Raw genomic sequence first — 18,960 nt, 5'->3', positions numbered from 1 at the left:
TGGGATCAGGGTAAAGGGAACCTGGGGGTCCCGTGGGATCAGGGTAAAGGGAACCTGGGGGTCCAGTGGGATCAGGGTAAAGGGAACCTGGGGGTCCCGTGGGATCAGGGTAAAGGGAACCTGGGGGTCCAGTGGGAACAGGGTAAAGGGTACCTCGTGCCTAGTGGGGTCCAGTGGGAACAGGGTAAAGGGAGCCTGGTGGTCCCGTGGGAACAGGGTAAATGGAACCTGGGTTGTAGTGGGAACAGAGTAAAGGGAATCTGGGCGTCCAGTGGGATCAGGGTAAAGAGAACCCGGGGGTCCCGTGGGATCAGGGTAAAGGGATCCTGGGGGTCCAGAGGAAACAGAGTAAAGGGAACCTGGGGCCTAGTGGGAACAGGGTAAAGGGAACCTGGGGGTCCAGTGGGAACAGGGTTATGGGAACCTGGGGCCTAGTGGGAACAGAGTAAAGGGAACCTGGGGCCTAGTGGGAACAGAGTAAAGGGAACCTGGGGGTCCAGTGGGAACAGGGTAAAGGGAACCTGGGGGTCCCGTGGGATCAGGGTAAAGGGAACCTGGGGGTCCCGTGGGATCAGGGTAAAGGGAACCTGGGGGTCCAGTGGGAACAGGGTAAAGGGTACCTCGTGCCTAGTGGGGTCCAGTGGGAACAGGGTAAAGGGAGCCTGGTGGTCCCGTGGGAACAGGGTAAATGGAACCTGGGTTGTAGTGGGAACAGAGTAAAGGGAATCTGGGCGTCCAGTGGGATCAGGGTAAAGAGAACCCGGGGGTCCCGTGGGATCAGGGTAAAGGGATCCTGGGGGTCCAGAGGAAACAGAGTAAAGGGAACCTGGGGATCCAGTGGGAACAGGGTAAAGGGAATCTGGGGCCTAGTGCAACAGGGTAAAGGGAACCTGGAGGTCCAGTGGGATCAGGGTAAAGGGAACCTGGGGGTCCAGTGGGAACAGGGTAAAGGGAACCTGGGGGTCCAGTGGGCAAAGGGTAAAGGGAACCTGGGGCCTAGTGGGAACAGGGTAAAGGGAACCTGGGGGTCCAGTGGGATCAGGATAAAGGGAATCTGGGGGTCCAGTGGGAACAGGGTAAAGGGAACCTGGGGGTCCAGTGGGAACAGGGTTATGGGAACCTGGGGCCTAGTGGGAACAGGGTAAAGGGAACCTGGGGCCTAGTGGGAACAGGGTAAAGGGAACCTGGGGCCTAGTGGGAACAGGGTAAAGGGAACCTGGGGCCTAGTGGGAACAGGGTAAAGGGAACCTGGGGCCTAGTGGGAACAGGGTAAAGGGAACCTGGGGGTCCAGTGGGAACAGGGTTATGGGAACCTGGGGCCTAGTGGGAACAGGGTAAAGGGAACCTGGAGGTCCAGTGGGAACAGGGTTATGGGAACCTGGGGCCTAGTGCGACAGGGTAAAGGGAACCTGGAGGTCCAGTGGGAACAGGGTTATGGGAACCTGGAGGTCCAGTGGGAACAGGGTTATGGGAACCTGGGGCCTAGTGGGAACATGGTTATGGGAACCTGGGGCCTAGTGGGAACAGGGTTATGGGAACCTGGGGTTCCAGTGGGATCAGGGTAAAGGGAACCTGGGGGTCCAGTGGGAACAGGGTAAAGGGAACCTGGGGTCCAGTGCGAACAGGGTAAAGGGAACCTGGGGGTTCAGTGGGAACAGGGTTATGGGAACCTGGGGCCTAGTGGGAACAGGGTTATGGGAACCTGGGGGTCCAGTGGGATCAGGGTAAAGGGAACCTAGGGGTCCAGTGGGAACAGGGTAAAGGGAACCTGGAGATCCAGTGGGAACAGGGTAAAGGGAACCTGGGGGTCCAGTGGGAATAGGGTAAAGGGAACCTGGGGGTTCGGTGGGAACAGGGTAAAGGGAACCTGGAGGTCCAGTGGGAACAGGGTAAAGGGAACCTGGGGGTCCAGTGGGAACAGGATAATGGGAACCTGGGGGTCCAGTGGGAACAGGGTAAAGGGAACCTGGAGTTCCAGTGGGAACAGGGTAAAGGGAACCTGGGGGTCCAGTGGGAATAGGGTAAAGGGAACCTGGGGGTTCAGTGGGAACAGGGTAAAGGGAACCTGGGGCCTAGTGGGATCAGGGTCAAGGGAACCTGGGGGTCCAGTGGGATCAGGGTAAAGGGAACCTGGAGGTCCAGTGGGAACAGGGTAAAGGGAACCTGGAGGTCCAGTGGGAACAGGGTAAAGGGAACCTGGGGCCTAGTGGGAACAGGGTAAAGGGAACCTGGGGCCTAATGGGATCAGGGTAAAGGGAACCTGGGGGTTCAGTGGGAACAGAGTAAAGGGAACCTGGGGGTCCAGTGGGAACAGGGTAAAGGGAACCTGGGGCCTAGTGGGAACAGGGTAAAGGGAACCTGGTGGTTCAGTGGGAACAGGGTAAAGGGAACCTGGGGCCTAGTGGGAACAGGGTAAAGGGAACCTGGGGGTCCAGTGGGATCAGGATAAAGGGAACCTGGGGCCTAGTGGGATCAGGATAAAGGGAACCTGGGGGTCCAGTGCGAACAGGGTAAAGGGAACCTGGGGCCTAGTGGGATCAGGGTAAAGGGAACCTGGGGGTCCAGTGGGAACAGGGTAAAAGGAACCTGGGGGTCCAGTGGGAACAGGGTAAAGGGAACCTGGGGGTGCAGTGGGAACAGGGTAAAGGGAACCTGGGGGTCCAGTGGGAACAGGGTAAAGGGAACCTGGGGGTCCAGTGGGAACAGGGTAAAAGGAACCTGGGGCCTAGTGAGATCAGGGTAAAGGGAACCTGGGGCCTAGTGGGAACAGGGTAAAGGGAACCTGGGGCCTAGTGGGAACAGGATAAAGGGAACCTGGGGCCTAGTGGGATCAGGGTAAAGGGAACCTGGGGTCCAGTGCGAACAGGGTAAAGGGAACCTGGGGTCCAGTGCGAACAGGGTAAAGGGAACCTGGGGCCTAGTGGGATCAGGGTAAAGGAAACCTGGGGCCTAGTGGGAACAGGGTAAAGGGAACCTGGGGTCCAGTGCGAACAGGGTAAAGGGAACCTGGGGGTCCAGTGGGAAGAGGATAAAGGGAACCTGGAGGTCCAGTGCGAACAGGGTAAAGGGTACCTGGGGTCCAGTGCGAACAGGGTAAAGGGAACCTGGGGGTCCAGTGGGAACAGGGTAAAGGGAACCTGGGGGTCCAGTGGGAACAGGGTAAAGGGAACCTGGGGGTCCAGCAGGAACAGGGTAAAGGGAACCTGGGGGTCCAGTGCGAACAGGGTAAAGGGAACCTGGGGCCTAGTGCGAACAGGGTAAAGGGAACCTGGGGGTCCAGTGGGAACAGGGTAAAGGGAACCTGGGGGTCCAGTGCGAACAGGGTAAAGGGAACCTGGGGCCTAGTGCGAACAGGGTAAAGGGAACCTGGGGGTCCAGTGGGAACAGGGTAAAGGGAACCTGGGGGTCCAGTGCGAACAGGGTAAAGGGAACCTGGGGGTCCAGTGCAAACAGGGTAAAGGGAACCTGGGGGTCCAGTGGGAACAGGGTAAAGGGAACCTGGGGGTCCAGTGCGAACAGGGTAAAGGGAACCTGGGGCCTAGTGGGAACAGAGTAAAGGGAACCTGGGGCCTAGTGGGATCAGGGTAAAGGGAACCTGGGCCTAATGGGAACAGAGTAAAGGGAACCTGGGGGTCCAGTGGGAACAGGGTAAAGGGAACCTGGGGGTCCAGTGGGAACAGGGTAAAGGGAACCTGGGGCCTAGTGGGAACAGAGTAAAGGGAACCTGGGGCCTAGTGGGAACAGAGTAAAGGGAACCTGGGGGTCCAGTGGGAACAGGGTAAAGGGAACCTGGGGGTCCCGTGGGATCAGGGTAAAGGGAACCTGGGGGTCCCGTGGGATCAGGGTAAAGGGAACCTGGGGGTCCAGTGGGATCAGGGTAAAGGGAACCTGGGGGTCCCGTGGGATCAGGGTAAAGGGAACCTGGGGGTCCAGTGGGAACAGGGTAAAGGGTACCTCGTGCCTAGTGGGGTCCAGTGGGAACAGGGTAAAGGGAGCCTGGTGGTCCCGTGGGAACAGGGTAAATGGAACCTGGGTTGTAGTGGGAACAGAGTAAAGGGAATCTGGGCGTCCAGTGGGATCAGGGTAAAGAGAACCCGGGGGTCCCGTGGGATCAGGGTAAAGGGATCCTGGGGGTCCAGAGGAAACAGAGTAAAGGGAACCTGGGGCCTAGTGGGAACAGGGTAAAGGGAACCTGGGGGTCCAGTGGGAACAGGGTTATGGGAACCTGGGGCCTAGTGGGAACAGAGTAAAGGGAACCTGGGGCCTAGTGGGAACAGGGTAAAGGGAACCTGGGGGTCCAGTGGGAACAGGGTAAAGGGAACCTGGGGGTCCCGTGGGATCAGGGTAAAGGGAACCTGGGGGTCCCGTGGGATCAGGGTAAAGGGAACCTGGGGGTCCAGTGGGAACAGGGTAAAGGGTACCTCGTGCCTAGTGGGGTCCAGTGGGAACAGGGTAAAGGGAGCCTGGTGGTCCCGTGGGAACAGGGTAAATGGAACCTGGGTTGTAGTGGGAACAGAGTAAAGGGAATCTGGGCGTCCAGTGGGATCAGGGTAAAGAGAACCCGGGGGTCCCGTGGGATCAGGGTAAAGGGAACCTGGGGGTCCAGTGGGAACAGGGTAAAGGGAACCTGGGGGTCCAGTGGGAACAGGGTAAAGGGAACCTGGGGGTCCAGTGGGCAAAGGGTAAAGGGAACCTGGGGGTCCAGTGGGATCAGGGCAAAGGGAACCTGGGGGTCCAGTGGGAACAGGGTAAAGGGAACCTGGGGGTCCAGTGGGAACAGAGTAAAGGGAACCTGGGGGTCCAGTGGGATCAGGGCAAAGGGAACCTGGGGGTCCAATGGGAACAAGGTAAAGGGAATCTAGGGGTCCAGTGCGAACAGGGTAAAGGGAACCTGGGGGTCCAGTGGGAACAGAGTAAAGAGAACGTGGGGTCCAGTAGGAACAGGGTAAAGGGAACCTGGGTTTTAGTGGGAACAGGGAAAGGGAACCTGGGGGTCCAATTGGAGCAGGGTAATCGCAATCTGCGGGTCCAGTGGGATCAGGGTAAAGGGAACCTGGGGGTCCAGTTGGAGCAGGGTAAAGGGAACCTTGGGGTTCCGTGGAAACAGGGTAAGGGGAACGTCGGGCCTATTGGGAACAGGTTAAAGGGAACCTGGGGGTCCAGTGGGATCAGGGTAAAGGGAACCTGGGGGTCCAGTGGGATCAGAGTAAAGGGAGCCTGGAGGTCCAGTGGGAACAGGGTAAAGGGAATCTAGGGGTCCAGTGGGATCAGGGTAAAGGGAACCTGGGTTGTCGTTGGAACAGGGTAAAGGGAACCTGGGGGTCCAGTGGGATCAGAGTAAAGGGAACCTGGGGGTCCATTGGGAACAGGATAAAGGGAACCTGGGGGTCCCGTGGGAACAGGGTAAAGGGAACCTAGGGGTCCATTGGGAACAGGGTAAAGGGAACCTGGGGGTCCAGTGGGAACAGGGCAAAGGGAACCTGGGGGTCCAGTTGGAGCAGGGTTATGGGAACCTGGGAGTCCAGTGGGTACCAGGTAAAGGGAGCCTTAGGGTCCAATGTGAGCAGGGTAAAGGGAATCTGGGATTATGTCGCATTGGGAGCAGGGTTAAGGGAACTTGAGGGAGCAGTAGTTGGCCAGACCCTGTCCCCTTCAAACACTCCTGGGAGAGGTACAGTATTGGGTCAACACTGTTCCCATTATAAAATTGCAGAACAGGTGCAGCACGTAGTTAAATTCAGAAAAATGTTTCTCCTCTGCTGTCCCCACCCAACCCTCCTAGGACAATACACCACATGGCTGGATACAGAGCAAGGCTACCTCTACCTAGTCCCCTTCGTCGAGAATCATTGAAACCAGTAAGTCTGGTGAGATGTCATTTCAGGAGATCGTAATATCTGTGTTTGTTTTGCCCTCAGGATTGTCCAGACCCCTGCTGTGAACCATCGACTTGCAAATTAAAACCTGGGGCAAAATGTTCATCCTCTGGCCCCTGCTGTAAAGATTGTGAAGTAAGATCTCATTGGATTACCCTTTGCAATATACAAATGATGTGCAGGTGCCAGTATTGGACTGAGTTGGACAAAGTCAAAAATCACGCTGTCATTGTTTGAAAACACTGCTCCTTCACCAGTGGTAAGTGAGAATGGAAGACAAGATACAGAATTTACAAGGAAAATATCAAAGGGTCATACAACTCGTGTTTGCATGATCTTTTCCCTATAAATTCTGTGTCTTCATCTTCTCATTAGCACTTAATGAAGGAGCAGTGCTCTGAAAGCTAGTGTGTTCAAATATACCTGTTGGGCTATAACAATATAAAAAAGGACTGTGCTCAAGCAGGGTGTCAGAACATAAATGTTGCCAGTCCCTTCAGCCTTTGGTTGCAAAACAGCTCCAACAGATGGGAGAAGAGTTTCTCTCACAGTTAAATCCAATCTTCAAAAATCCATAATATTGATAGAGGAGAAGTTGTTGGCAATCAGTGGGGAGGAGGAGTTGCCATTTGGGGCGGGGTGTCGGGGGGGGGGGGGGGGGGGTGGGTGTGAAGATGAGTTGGAAAGGGGAGATGATGCTGAGTGTAACCTCAGTGAATTGTAACCTCGGGGCCCAGGTGAATAAGCTGTGTTCATGGGTTTGAAGCTCAGCTTGGCAGGTGAGAAATTTGAATTCAATTGGGAATAAAATTGGTGAGTACTGCCCATTGTCACTGCAGACTTTATGATTCAGGTACTTTCATACTGCTGTTATGGAGTGATTTAACGCAGCAACAGTGAAGGAATGGTGATATATTTCCAAGTCAGGATGGGGAGTGGCTTGGAGGGGAACTTGTCAGTGGTGGTGTTTCCATGCAAGTACTGTAATTGTCTTTTGAGATGGTCATGGGTTTGGAGGGTGCAGCCGAATGAGCCTTGGTGAATTTCTGCAGTACATCTCCTCATTAGTATGCGCTGCTGCTACTGAATGTTGATGGTGGAGGGAGTGAATGTTTGTGGATGTGGTGTCAACCAGATAAGCTGCTTTGTCCTGAATGGTGTCAAGTGTCTTGTGTGTTGTTCGGGCTCATCCAGGTGAGTATTCCATCACACTCCTGACTTGTGCCTTGTAGGTGATCGATAGACTTTGAGGAATCAGGACGTGAGTTACCCACTGCAGGATTCCTAACTTCTGACCTGGTCTTGTAGCCACACTATTTATATGGATAGTCCGGATCAGTTTCTAGGATAAAGTGAAGACTGCAGGTGCTGGAGAGTCAGCGATCAAAAGTGTAGCACACGAAAATCACAGCAGACCAGGCAGCATCTGAAGAGCAGGAGAGTCAATGTTTCAGGCATAGGGCCATCATGATGACCAGATTGTCTACACCCCAGAGTTCTCAGGGAGGTAACTGAAGAGATAGTAAAGGTGTTACTGGTAATCATTTAGAAATCACTAGAATCAGGGAGGATCCCAGAGGACTGGAAAATCACGAAGGTGTTTAAAAAGGGAGCAAGGCAAGAAGACAGAAAATTATAGACCAATTATCCTAACCTCGGTCATCAGTAAGATTCTGGAATCCATCGTTAAAGATGAGATTTCTGAATGCTTCAGAGTGTAACGCAAAATAGGACAGAGTCAGCATGGTTTAATCAAGGTGAGGTCATGCCTGACAAATCTGCTAGACGTCTTTGAGGAAGTAAAGAGGGGTTTAGAGGAAGGAGAGCCAATAGATGTTACCTACCTGGATTTCAAGAAGGCCTTTGATAAGGTGACACACAGGAGGCTACTGAGTAAGATCAGGGCCCATGGTGTTCGAGACAAGGTGCTAGCATAGATAGAAACCTGGCTGTCTGTCAGAAAACCGAGAGTGGGGATAAAAGGGTCCTTCTCAGGATGGCACCTGGTGACAAGTGGTGTTCTACAAGGGTCAGTGTTGGGACCACAACGTTTCACTTTATACATTAACGATCTAAATGAAGGAACTGAGGGCATTCTAGCTAGGTTTGCAGATGACACAAAGATAGATAGAGGGACAGGTAGCATTGAGGAGGTTGGGAGGCTACAGCAGGATTTGGACCGGTTAGGAGAGGAGGCATAGAGATGGCAGATGGAGTACAACGTGGGAAAGTGTGAGGTCATGCACATTGGTAGGAAGAATAGAGGCATGGACTATTTTCTAAATGGGAGAAAATTCAGAATTCTGAAGTGCAAAGAGTCTTAGGAGTTCTAATCCAGAATTCTCTCAAGGTAAACTTGCAGGTTGAATCAATAGACAGAAAGGCAAATGGAATTATAGCATTTATTTTGAGAGGACTTGAATATAAAAGCAGGGATGTATTTCTGAGGCTCTGTCAGACTCTGGACAGACCACATTTTGGAGAATTGTGTGCAATTTTGGGCCTCATATCTCAGGAAGGATGGACTGGCCTTGGAGCGGGTTCAGAGCAGCAATGAAAACCTTAACATCTGAGGAATGTTTGAGGGCTCCGGGATTATACATTAAAGGATGAGGGGAATCTAATTGAAACTTACAGAATACTGACTGGTCTGGACAGAGTAGATAGAGTCACAGAGTCATAGAGATGTACAACATGGAAACAGACCCTTTCGTCCAACCCATCCATGCCGACCAGATATCCCAACCCAATCTAGTCCCATCTGCCAGCACCCAGCCCATATCCCTCTAAACCCTTCCTAATCATGTACCCATCCAGATGCCTTTTAAATGTTGCAATTGTACCAGCCTCCACCACTTCCTCTGGCAGCTCATTCCATACACGCACCACCCTCTGTGTGAAAAAGTTGCCCTCGTAGGTCCCTTTCCCCTCTCACCTAAACCAATGCCCTCTAGTTCTGGACTCCCCCACCCCAGGGAAAAGACTTTGCCTATTTATCCTATCCATGCCCCTCATAATTTTGTAAACCTCTATAAGGTCACCCCTCAGCCTCCGACGCTCCAGGGAAAACAGCCCCAGCCTGTTCAGCCTCTCCCTATAGCTCAAATCCTCCAACCCTCGCAACATCTTTGCAAGTGTTTTCTGAACCCTGTCAAGTTTCACAACATCTTTCCGGTAGGAAAGAGACCAGAATTGCACGCAATATTCCAACAGTGGCCTAACAGCCGCAACATGACCTCCCACTCACTGGTCTACAGTTCCCTGGCTTGTCCTTACCATCCTTCTTAAACAGTGGCACCACATTAGCCAACCTCCAGTCTTCCAGCACCTCACCTGTGACTGTACAAGCTGTACAAAACTCTGGTACGGCCACACTTGGAGTATTGTGTACAGTTCTGGTCACCGCATTATAGGAAGGATGTGGAAGCTTTGGAAAGGGTTCAGAGGAGATTTACAGGGATGTTGCCTGATATGGAGGGAAGGTCTTACAAGGAAAGGCTGAGGGACTTGAGGCTGTTTTTGTTAGAGAGAAGAAGGTTGAGAGGTGACTTATTAGAGACATGCAAGATAATCAGAGGGTTAGATAGGGTGGACAGGGAGAGCCTTTTTCCAAGTATGGTGACGGCGAGCACAAGGGGGCATAGCTTTAAATTGAGGGGTGATAGATATAGGACAGATGTCAGAGGTAGTTTCTTTACTCAGAGAGTAGCAAGGGTATGGAATGCTTTGCCTGCAAACGGTAGTAGATTCACCAACTTTAAGTATATTTAAGTCGTCATTGGACAGGCATATGGACGTACATGGAATAGTGTAGGTTAGATGGGCTTCAGATTGGTATGACAGGTCGGCGCAACATCGAGGGCCGAAGGGCCTGTACTGCACTGTAATGTTCTATATTCTATGTTCTATGACTATCGATGATACAAGTATCTCAGCAAGAGGCCCAGCAATCACTTCTCTAGCTTCCCACAGAGTTCTCGGGTACACCTGATCAGGTCCTGGGAATTTATCCACCTTTACCCATTTCAAGACATCCAGCACTTCCTCCTCTGTATTTTGGACATTTTGCAAGATGTCACCATCTATTTCCCTACAGTCTATATCTTCCATATCCTTTTCCACTGATGCAAAATACTCACTTAGTATCTCCCCCATTTTCTGTGGCTCCACCCAAAGGCCGCCTTGCTGATCTTTGAGGAGCAAATGTTGGGAAGCTGTTTCCATTGGTAGGAGAATGGGGTTGAGGAATATATCAGCCATTCCATTGCACAGGAGGATGAGAGAAGTGAGGGCATGGACAGGATTTCACGGTCACAGGAGTGTGCTGACAGACAGCAAGCTGGTTTGAAGTGTGTCTACTTCAATGCCAGATGGATCCGAAATACGATAGGTGAGCTTGCCGTATGGATAGGTACATGGATCCTCTGGATGCTGTGGCCATTTCGGAGACATGGATAGAGCAGGGTGAGGAAGGGATGTTGCAGATTCGAGGGTTTAGATCTTTCATTAAGAATAGGGAAGGCAGTAAAAGAGGGGGAGGTGTGACCTTTTTAGTCCAGGACAGTATAACAGTGGCTGAAAGGACTTTTGATGAGAACTCATCTACTGAGGTGGTATGGGCTGAGGTTAGAAACAGGAGAGGAGAGGTCACACTGCTGGGAGTTATTATAGGCCTCTGCGGAGTTCCAGAGAGGTGGAGGAGAGGATTTGCAAAATGATTCTGGGTAGGAGTGAAAGGAACAGGGTGGTCATTATGAGGGACATCCCCCATAATTCCCCAACATTGACTGGAAATGCTGTAACTCTAGTACATCGGATGGATCAGTTGTTGTCCAATGTGTGCAGGAGGGTTTCCTAACACAGTATGTCGAAGGGCTGACAAGAGGGGAGGCCACACTAGATCTGGTGTTTGGAAATGAACCAGGCCAGATGTTTGATATAGTAGTAGGTGACCACTTTGGAGAGAGTGACTATAATTCAGTTACGTTTAGTTTAGTGATGGAAAGGGATAGGTACATGCCACAGGTCAAGAGTTATCGATGGGGCAAGGGTAATTATAATGCGATTAGGCAAGTGTTTGGAGGCATAGAATGGGGCGGCAAAATACAGGGGAGGCAGACAATCGAAATGCGGAGCTGGTTTAAGGAACAGATATTGTGTGTCCTTGAAAGGTGTGTCCCTGACAGACAGGGAGGAAGGGATAAGGGAAGGGAACCGTGGTTTACTACAGAAATTGCATCTCTTGTTAAGCAGAAGAAGGAGGCGGCTTATGTGACGATGAGACAAGATGGTTCAGATGAGGTGATGGAGAGTTACAGATCAGCGAGGAAGGATTTAAAGAGAGAGTTAAGAAGAGCAAAGAGAGGACATGAGCAGTCTTTATCAAATAGAATAAAGGATAACTCTAAATCTTTCTATAGGTATGTGAGGAATTAAAGGATGATAAGAGGAGGAATAGGGTCAGTCAAAGACAGAAGTGGGAAGTTGTGTGTGGAAGTAGTGTGGTTGTGCAGAGGGATCTTGGGGACCATGTACATAGATCCCTGAAAGTTGCCACCCAGGTGGATAGTGCTGTTAAGAAGGCATACGGTGTGTTAGGTTTTATTGGCAGAGGGATTGAGTTCCGGAGCTGCAATATCATGCTGCAACTATACGGCCACACTTGGAATATTGTGCACAGTTCTGGTCGCCATATTTTGGGAAGGATGTGGAAGCATTGGAAACGGTGCAGAGGAGATTTACCAGGATGTTGCCTGGTCAGGAGCGAAACTCTTATGAGGAAAGGCTGAGAGACTTGGGTCTGTTCTCATTGGAAAGAAGAAGGCTAAGGGGGGGGATTTGATAGAGACATACAAGATGATCAGAGGGTTAGACAGGGTAGACAGTGAAAGTCTTTTTCCTAGGAAAATGACGTCAGCTTGTACGAAGGGGCATAACTACAAATTGAGGGGTGATAGATTTAAGACAGATGTCAGAGGCAGGTTCTTTACACAGAGAGTGGTAAGGGTGTGGAATGCCCTGCCTGCCAATGTAGTCAACTCAGCCACATTAGGGAGATTTAAATAATCCATGGATAACCACATGGATATCGATGGGATACTGTAGGGGCTTAGATTAGTTCACAGGTCGGCGCAACATCGAGGGCCGAAGGGCCTGTTCTGTGCTGTATTGTTCTATGTTCTATGTTCTTTTGAATGGTGAAGCAGACTCGATGGGCTGAATGGCCTAATCTTTGCTCCTAAGACTTATAGTCTTATGGTTAGTTCTCAGCCTTTGATGTTCAAGTGAAAACTAACCAATGGACTTGGGGAGGATGAAAGTCTTGGCCTTCCCTTGTTACTGCTTGGCCACCTCAGCAAAGCCCATTGTTCACCTGGGCTCTGTATTTGATCTAACCAGCAGCACCTCACCCACAAAGCGGCTCTTTGCAAAAGTAGAACATAGAACATAGAAACGTAGAGCAAAGAACAGGCCCTTAGGCCCGCGATGTTGTGCCGAGACTTAATCCTAATGTAATATATAGTAACTTAACCGACGCACTCCTCAACTCACTGCTCTCCATGTGCATGTCCAGCAGTCGCTTAAATGTCCCCAATGACTCTGCTTCCACCACCTCAGCTGGCAACGCATTCCATTCATTCACAACTCTCTGTGTAAAGAACCTTCCTCTGATGTCTCCTTTATACCTTCCCTGCCCTGGGGAAAAGTCTCTAGCTATTGACTCTATCTATTCCTCTCATTATTTTGTACGCCTCGATCAGGTCTCCTCTCTTCCTCCTTCTCTCCAGAGAGAAAAGTCTGAGCTTATTTAACCTTTCTTCATAAGGCAAGCCCTCCACTCCAGGCAGCATCCTGGTAAACCTTCTTTGCTCCCTCTCCAAAGCCTCTGTGTCTTTCCTATAGTAGGGCGACCAGAACTGGACACAATATTCCAAGTGTGGTCTCACCAGGGACTTGCAGCTCTTAAACTCGATCCCCCTGTTAACAAAAGCCAAAATACCATACGCTTTCTATGTACTTGCACACCCAAATTCCTCTGTTCCTCCACTCTGCCAAGAATCCTGTCTTTAATCCTATATTCAGCATTCGAGTACGACCTTCCAAAATACATCACTTCTCATTTGTCCAGGTTGAACTCCATCTGCCATTTCTCAGCCCAGCTCTGCATCCTGTCTATGTTGCACTGCAGCCTGCAGTCACCCTCTATACAATCGATGACACCGCCAACCTTTGTGTCATCTGCAAATTTACAAACCAACCGCTCAACCTCCTCGTCCAAGTCATTTATAAAAACTACAAAGAGCAGAGGCCCAAAAACAGAGCCCTGCAGTACCCCCCTCAACACTGACCACCAGGCAGAATGCTTTCCATCTACAACCACTCTCTGCCTTCTGTCAGCCAGCCAATTCTGAATCCAGATAGACAAATCTCCCTGTATCCCATACCTCCTGACTTTATGAATGAGCCTACCATGGGGAACCCTATCAAATGCCTTGCTGAAGTCCATATCCACCACATCCGCTGCTCAACCGTCATCGACCCGTCTTGACACCTCCTCAAAGAACTCAATAAGATTTGTGAGGCATGACCTACCCCTCACAAAGCCATGCTGACTGCCTTTAATCACACTATACTTTGCCAAATAGTCACAAATCCTATCTCTCAGAATTCTTTCCACCACTTTGCTGACCACAGACGTAAGACTGACTGGTCTGTAATTGTCAGCGATTTCCCTATTACCCTTCTTGAAAAGAGGAACAATATTCGCCTCCTTCCAATCCTCCGGTACGTCTCCCATGGACAGTGAGGAGGCAAATATCCTCACCACGGCTTAGCAACCTCCTTTCTCACTTCCCGGAGCAGCCTGGGATAAATCTGGTCTGGTCCTGGAGACTTACCAATCTTAATGTTTTCCAAACTTTCTAGCACATCAACCTCATCAATCTTGATCTGGTCAAGACTGTATCCTAGCTCCTCAAAGTTTTCATTTACAACAAGGTCCCTTCCCTTGGTGAAAACCGAAGCAAAAAACTCAGTTAGAGCTTTCCCTATCTGCTCAGACTCCACGCACAAGTTCCCTACACTATTCCTGATCGGCCCTACCTTCTCCCTGAGCCTTCTCTTATTCCTCTCGTATGAGTAAAATGCTTTTGGGTTCTCCCTAATCCTCTTGCCAAGCCTTTTTCGTGCCCCCTCCTGGCTCTCCTCAGTCCATTTCTGAGCTCCTTTCCAGCAAGCCTGTAATCCTCTAAAGCTGTGCTAGATCCTTGCTTCCTCCACCTTACTTAAGCTGCCTTCTTCATTTCGACGAGAAGCTCCTCTGTTCTCGTCATCGAAGGCTCCTTAATCTTATCCCTTCTTACCTGTCTCAGAGGAACAAATTTGTGCATCACTCGCAACAACTGCTCCTTAAACAGTCTCCATGTGTCTGCCGGGCCCTTTCTGTGGAACAATTGCTCCCAGGCTGTACTTCCCAACTCCTGTCTGATAGTGTCATAATTTCCTTTTCTCCAATTAAATATCTTCCCTCAGTAACTGTTCCTTTCACTCTCCAAGGCTATGCTAAATGTGAGGCAATTATGATCACTGTCACCAAAGTGCTCTCCCACCGTGACACCTGTCCTGGCTCATTGCCGAGCACCAAATCCAAAATGGCCTCTCCCCTCGTCGGTCTGTCTACATACTGAGTAAGGAAACCCTCCTGAACACACCTGACAAAAACGGCTCCATCCAAACCATCTGCATTAAGGAGGTTCCAGTCGATATTGGGAAAGTTGAAATCACCCATAACAACAACCCTGCTACATCTGCATTTTTCTAGAATCTGCCCGCCCATGTGATCTTCAGTCTCTCTACTGCTATTAGAGGGTGTGTAGAAAACCCCCAATGAGGTGGCTGTTCCCTTACTGTTCCTAACTCCCACCCATACTGACTCAGTAGACAAACCTTCCTCAACAACCTTCATTTCTGTAGCTGTGATGCACTCTCTGATTAGCAATGCAACACCCCCTCCTCTTTTTACCCTCCCTGTTTTTTTAAAAATGTTCTAAACCCTGGAACATCTAGCAACCATTCCTGCCCCTGTGGAACCCACATCTCTGTTATGACCACAACATCGTAGCCCTGCTCTAAGTTCGTCACTCTTATTCCAGACACTCCTTGCCTTAAAGCAGACACACTTTAACCTGATCCCTTTGTTTTACCGCGTGAGAAACCTTCATGATAGATTCAATATATCCTGCCACTGTCCCGTCTGCAACTGACTCCCTCTCAGACATGTGGCTCCGATTCCCACCCCCCTGCCAAAATTGGCCAAATCAAACACAGCATTGACCCCTCCCCCACAATCTGCCTAATCTGCCTAATTTCCTCGCAGCAATACTTTGGCAGATTTGCTGTCTCCACGCTCTTTCTTGGTAGGGATTGACACGATCTGGTTTGTCTTGTGTGGTGGAGAAAAAGCTATTGGAATTCTAACCAGTAGAGGCTCATGTCATCAACAAGATGCAGTATATTTCATGGCAGCAGAAGCTTCTACTTCTACCCAAGTAGAAGTTACCTGGGTGTGATAGACATTATTACAAGACTATGAGAGAGACATAGTCACATGTAGACTAGACTGGGTAAGGATGGCAGTTTCCTTCCCTAAAGGGCATTAGTGAACCAGATGGGAGTTTTCCTGACAATTAGCAGTGGTTTCATGGTCATCATTAGACTCTTATTTCCAGATTATGGTTGAATTCAAATTTGACCATTTGCCGTGGTCGGGTTCAAACCCAGGTCTAGAACATTACTCAGGTTTCTGGATTAATAAAACCACTAGTCCATTGCCTGCCTATGATTAGAGCGGTGCTGGAAAAGTACAGCGGGTCAGGCAGCATCCGAGGAGCAGGAACATCGACATTTCAGGCCAAAGCCCTTCATCAGGAATCATTGCCTGCCTATACCTGCAGCTGAGGTAGGCCCACATTGCTATTAGGAAGGGATTTCCTGGATTTTGACCCAGTCACAGTGAAGGAATGGCAATTAGTTTCCAAGTCATATCGATAGACAGATTTTTAATCAGAAGGTGAACCAAGGTTTATGAAAAAAGGAAGATAATTGGAGTTGAGGGTTAGCGGATCAGTCACAATCTCAGTGAATGGCAGAGCAGTCTCAATGGGCTGGGTGACACACCTCTGCTCGGAGGTCTTATAGATCTGGAACCAGAAGGAAGAGATCTCTGAGAGAGGTGTGAGTGACAGAGAGAGACAGAGAGAGAGAGAGAGAGAGAGAGAAGTGTGGGGAGTGTAGTGAAACATGCTGAAAAGACAAGTGGTTTGCCGCAGAATAACTGAACAACTTTAAGTGGCAAGCCTTGCAATACCAGATGCCATGAAGCTTTCCTCTATCTCCTGAAAATTGCTGTTTGCTGAGTCTACCTGGGCAAGATAACTCCACTGCACTCAACTACAGAAGCTACTGCAACTGCTGAAATCAGAAATCAAAGTTATGACAGGAAATATTATTTTCACCTCCATGATGATGGGAATCTGGAATTGCACTGTCTGGGAGGGTAGTTACGGTGGGAACCTCACAATCTTGAAATGTCTTAAATGTCAGTGCATTTCATCGCTCCCTTTGTTCTGCAGTTTGTTTCAGCGGGTACATTGTGTAGGCCAAGAAACGGAGATTGTGACTTGCCAGAGTTCTGTCGAGGAAATGCCTCAGAATGCCCTGAAAATGTGTTTCTGAAAGATGGCAACACATGCAACAATGGAAGGTTTTACTGCAACAGTGGGATTTGTCACTCCACGGATAGACAGTGCCAGGAGATCTGGGGTGAAGGTGAGTCCTGGCTCTGATGTCCTTTTATACTGTTACAGCACAACTACCGTCATACTGAGTAGGAACAATGTCAAGTGTACATGATTACCAAATACTGAACCTGGTGGAAATCTGAAATAAAAACAGAAGATGTTGCAAGTACTCAGCAGATTACATTTGAGTGATGACTGACGATTTGATCATTGATGATAGCTTGTATGACTAGTGATCTTCCATGGATGAAATTTATCAAAAAACTGATGAGCCCATCTTATGAGACATCAGACAAGTTCAGAAATAGTGAAGATAGTTCCCTCAAAAAGTGGAATGAAAAGCACACGTATGTATGTTTTCTGCACTTGGAATTCAAATTAAAGCCAACTAGATGTAGGTTAGCTCTGCAAACATTTTCTAAAAGATCAGAAAGTCTTTCTGGGTGAGTGACCTAGGTGCATCAGTTATGGCTGGAATCAAGTTCTTGGCCTACAGTTGTAGTGGAGAAAATGTTCATAAATTTGAGTTTATGGCAGGCAGAGTAAATAGAAGACTCCCATTATTTTTGTTTTTGCTTTAGTTCAGAAAAAAAAGAGTTTAGTCTAAAAGGAAAGAAAAGGTTGCCTCTTTTTCAGTTCAGTTCAATTGAGGGGAAGCGTGAACCTCCAGCAGAAATTTTATAATCTGTGGAGCTTTTAAGTCAGGACAGTTTGGATAGAAATCTTCAAGATGTTAAACTGAGAAAGTTTAGGCCCCAGAATGGTGAAAGGTTCATGCCACAGACTCTGGAAGAGGAAACTGGAAGAAACCAGTTGAGGTAAACTTAAAGAGTTGAGATAGGATTGGTCTGTGGACTGGTGACCAAATATCAATGGCAGACACCTTTTGGCTGCCAGCAACTGTGTTAGTCATTCTCAGGTAAATAAATGGCTTCGAGCTGTAAACAAGTTATAGGGAGACAAGTGTTTAACACTTCTCCCAGCTGGATGCAGTCTCTGTGCTCTATACTCAAAACTCACTTTAAACTTGAAGCCAATCAGTTCATGCAATAGTTACGGTAATCTGTGTAATCTGTGACTTTTAACTGATACCATAGAGACTTTGTGTAAAGGAAACAACTACCTGTATCCCTTACCAGCCAGTGGAAGCATCCAGAAAAAAGATGATGGAAGCATCACACTGGATGCTTCCACTGGATGCTAGGTGGGTTAGCCATGGGAAACTCAGGATTATAGGTCTGGGTGGGATGCTCATCAGATGGTTCGTTGGACTCAATGGGCTGAATGGCCTGCTTCTACACTGGCACCACCCCCCACCTTTTCCTCTGCAACATCGATGACTGTATCAGCGCTGCCTTGTGCTCCCACGAGGAGGTTGAACATTTCATCCACTTTACCAACACCTTCTACCCCGACCTCAAATTCACGTGGACCGTCTCAGACTCCTCCCTCCCCTTCCTAGACCTTTCCATTTCTATCTTGGGTGACCGAATCAACACGGACATTTACTATAAAACGACTGACTCCCACAGCTATCTAGACTACACCTCCTCCCACCCTGCCCCCTGTAAAAACACCATCCCATATTCCCAATTCCTTCATCTCCGCCACATCTGCTCCCAGGAGGACCAGTTCCAAAACCGTACAACCCAGATGGCCTCCTTCTTCAAAGACCGCAATTTCCCCCAGACGTGGTTGACGATGCTCTCCACCGCATCTCCTCCACTTCCCGCTCCTCCGCCCTTGAGCCCCGCCCCTCCAACCGCCACCAGGACAGAACCCCACTGGTCCTCACCTTCCACCCCACCAACCTCCAGATACAGCGTATCATCCGCCATCATTTCCGTCACCTCCAAACGGACCCCACCACCAGGGATATATTTCCCTCCCCTCCCCTATCAGCGTTCTGAAGAGACCACTCCCTCCGTGACTCCCTCGTCAGGTCCACACCCCCCACCAACCCAACCTCCACTCCCGGCACCTTCCCCTGCAACCGCAAGAAATGCAAAACTTGCACCCAAACCTCCCCCCTTACTTCCCTCCAAGGCCCCAAGGGACACTTCCATATCCGCCACAAATTCACCTGCACCTCCACACACATCATCTATTGCATCCGCTGCACCCGATGTGGCCTCCTCTATATTGGGGAGATAGGCCGCCTACTTGGGGAACGTTTCAGAGAACACCTCTGGGACACCCTGACCAACCAACCCAACCACCCCGTAGCTCAACACTTCAACTCCCCCTGGATTAGTGGTGCTGGAAGAGCACAGCAGTTCAGGCAG

General features: G+C 49.8%; 1 protein-coding gene across 1 annotated transcript in view; it reads left to right on the top strand.

The window, feature by feature from the left end:
* Positions 1 to 18,960, top strand: part of LOC140480882 (disintegrin and metalloproteinase domain-containing protein 12-like) — a 259,186-nt gene that overhangs the window by 104,317 nt on the left and 135,909 nt on the right. Inside the window, exons 13-14 of the mRNA XM_072576436.1 lie at positions 5,919 to 6,011; positions 16,508 to 16,703. Of these exons, the coding sequence (XP_072432537.1) occupies positions 5,919 to 6,011; positions 16,508 to 16,703 (289 nt within the window). The remainder of the gene's footprint in view (positions 1 to 5,918; positions 6,012 to 16,507; positions 16,704 to 18,960) is intronic.

Source organism: Chiloscyllium punctatum, chromosome 1, assembly GCF_047496795.1.
Source record: "Chiloscyllium punctatum isolate Juve2018m chromosome 1, sChiPun1.3, whole genome shotgun sequence".
In the NCBI taxonomy this organism is placed as follows: domain Eukaryota; kingdom Metazoa; phylum Chordata; class Chondrichthyes; order Orectolobiformes; family Hemiscylliidae; genus Chiloscyllium; species Chiloscyllium punctatum.
Note: the sequence above shows the minus strand (reverse complement) of the source record. Positions and strands in the feature narration are given on the sequence as shown.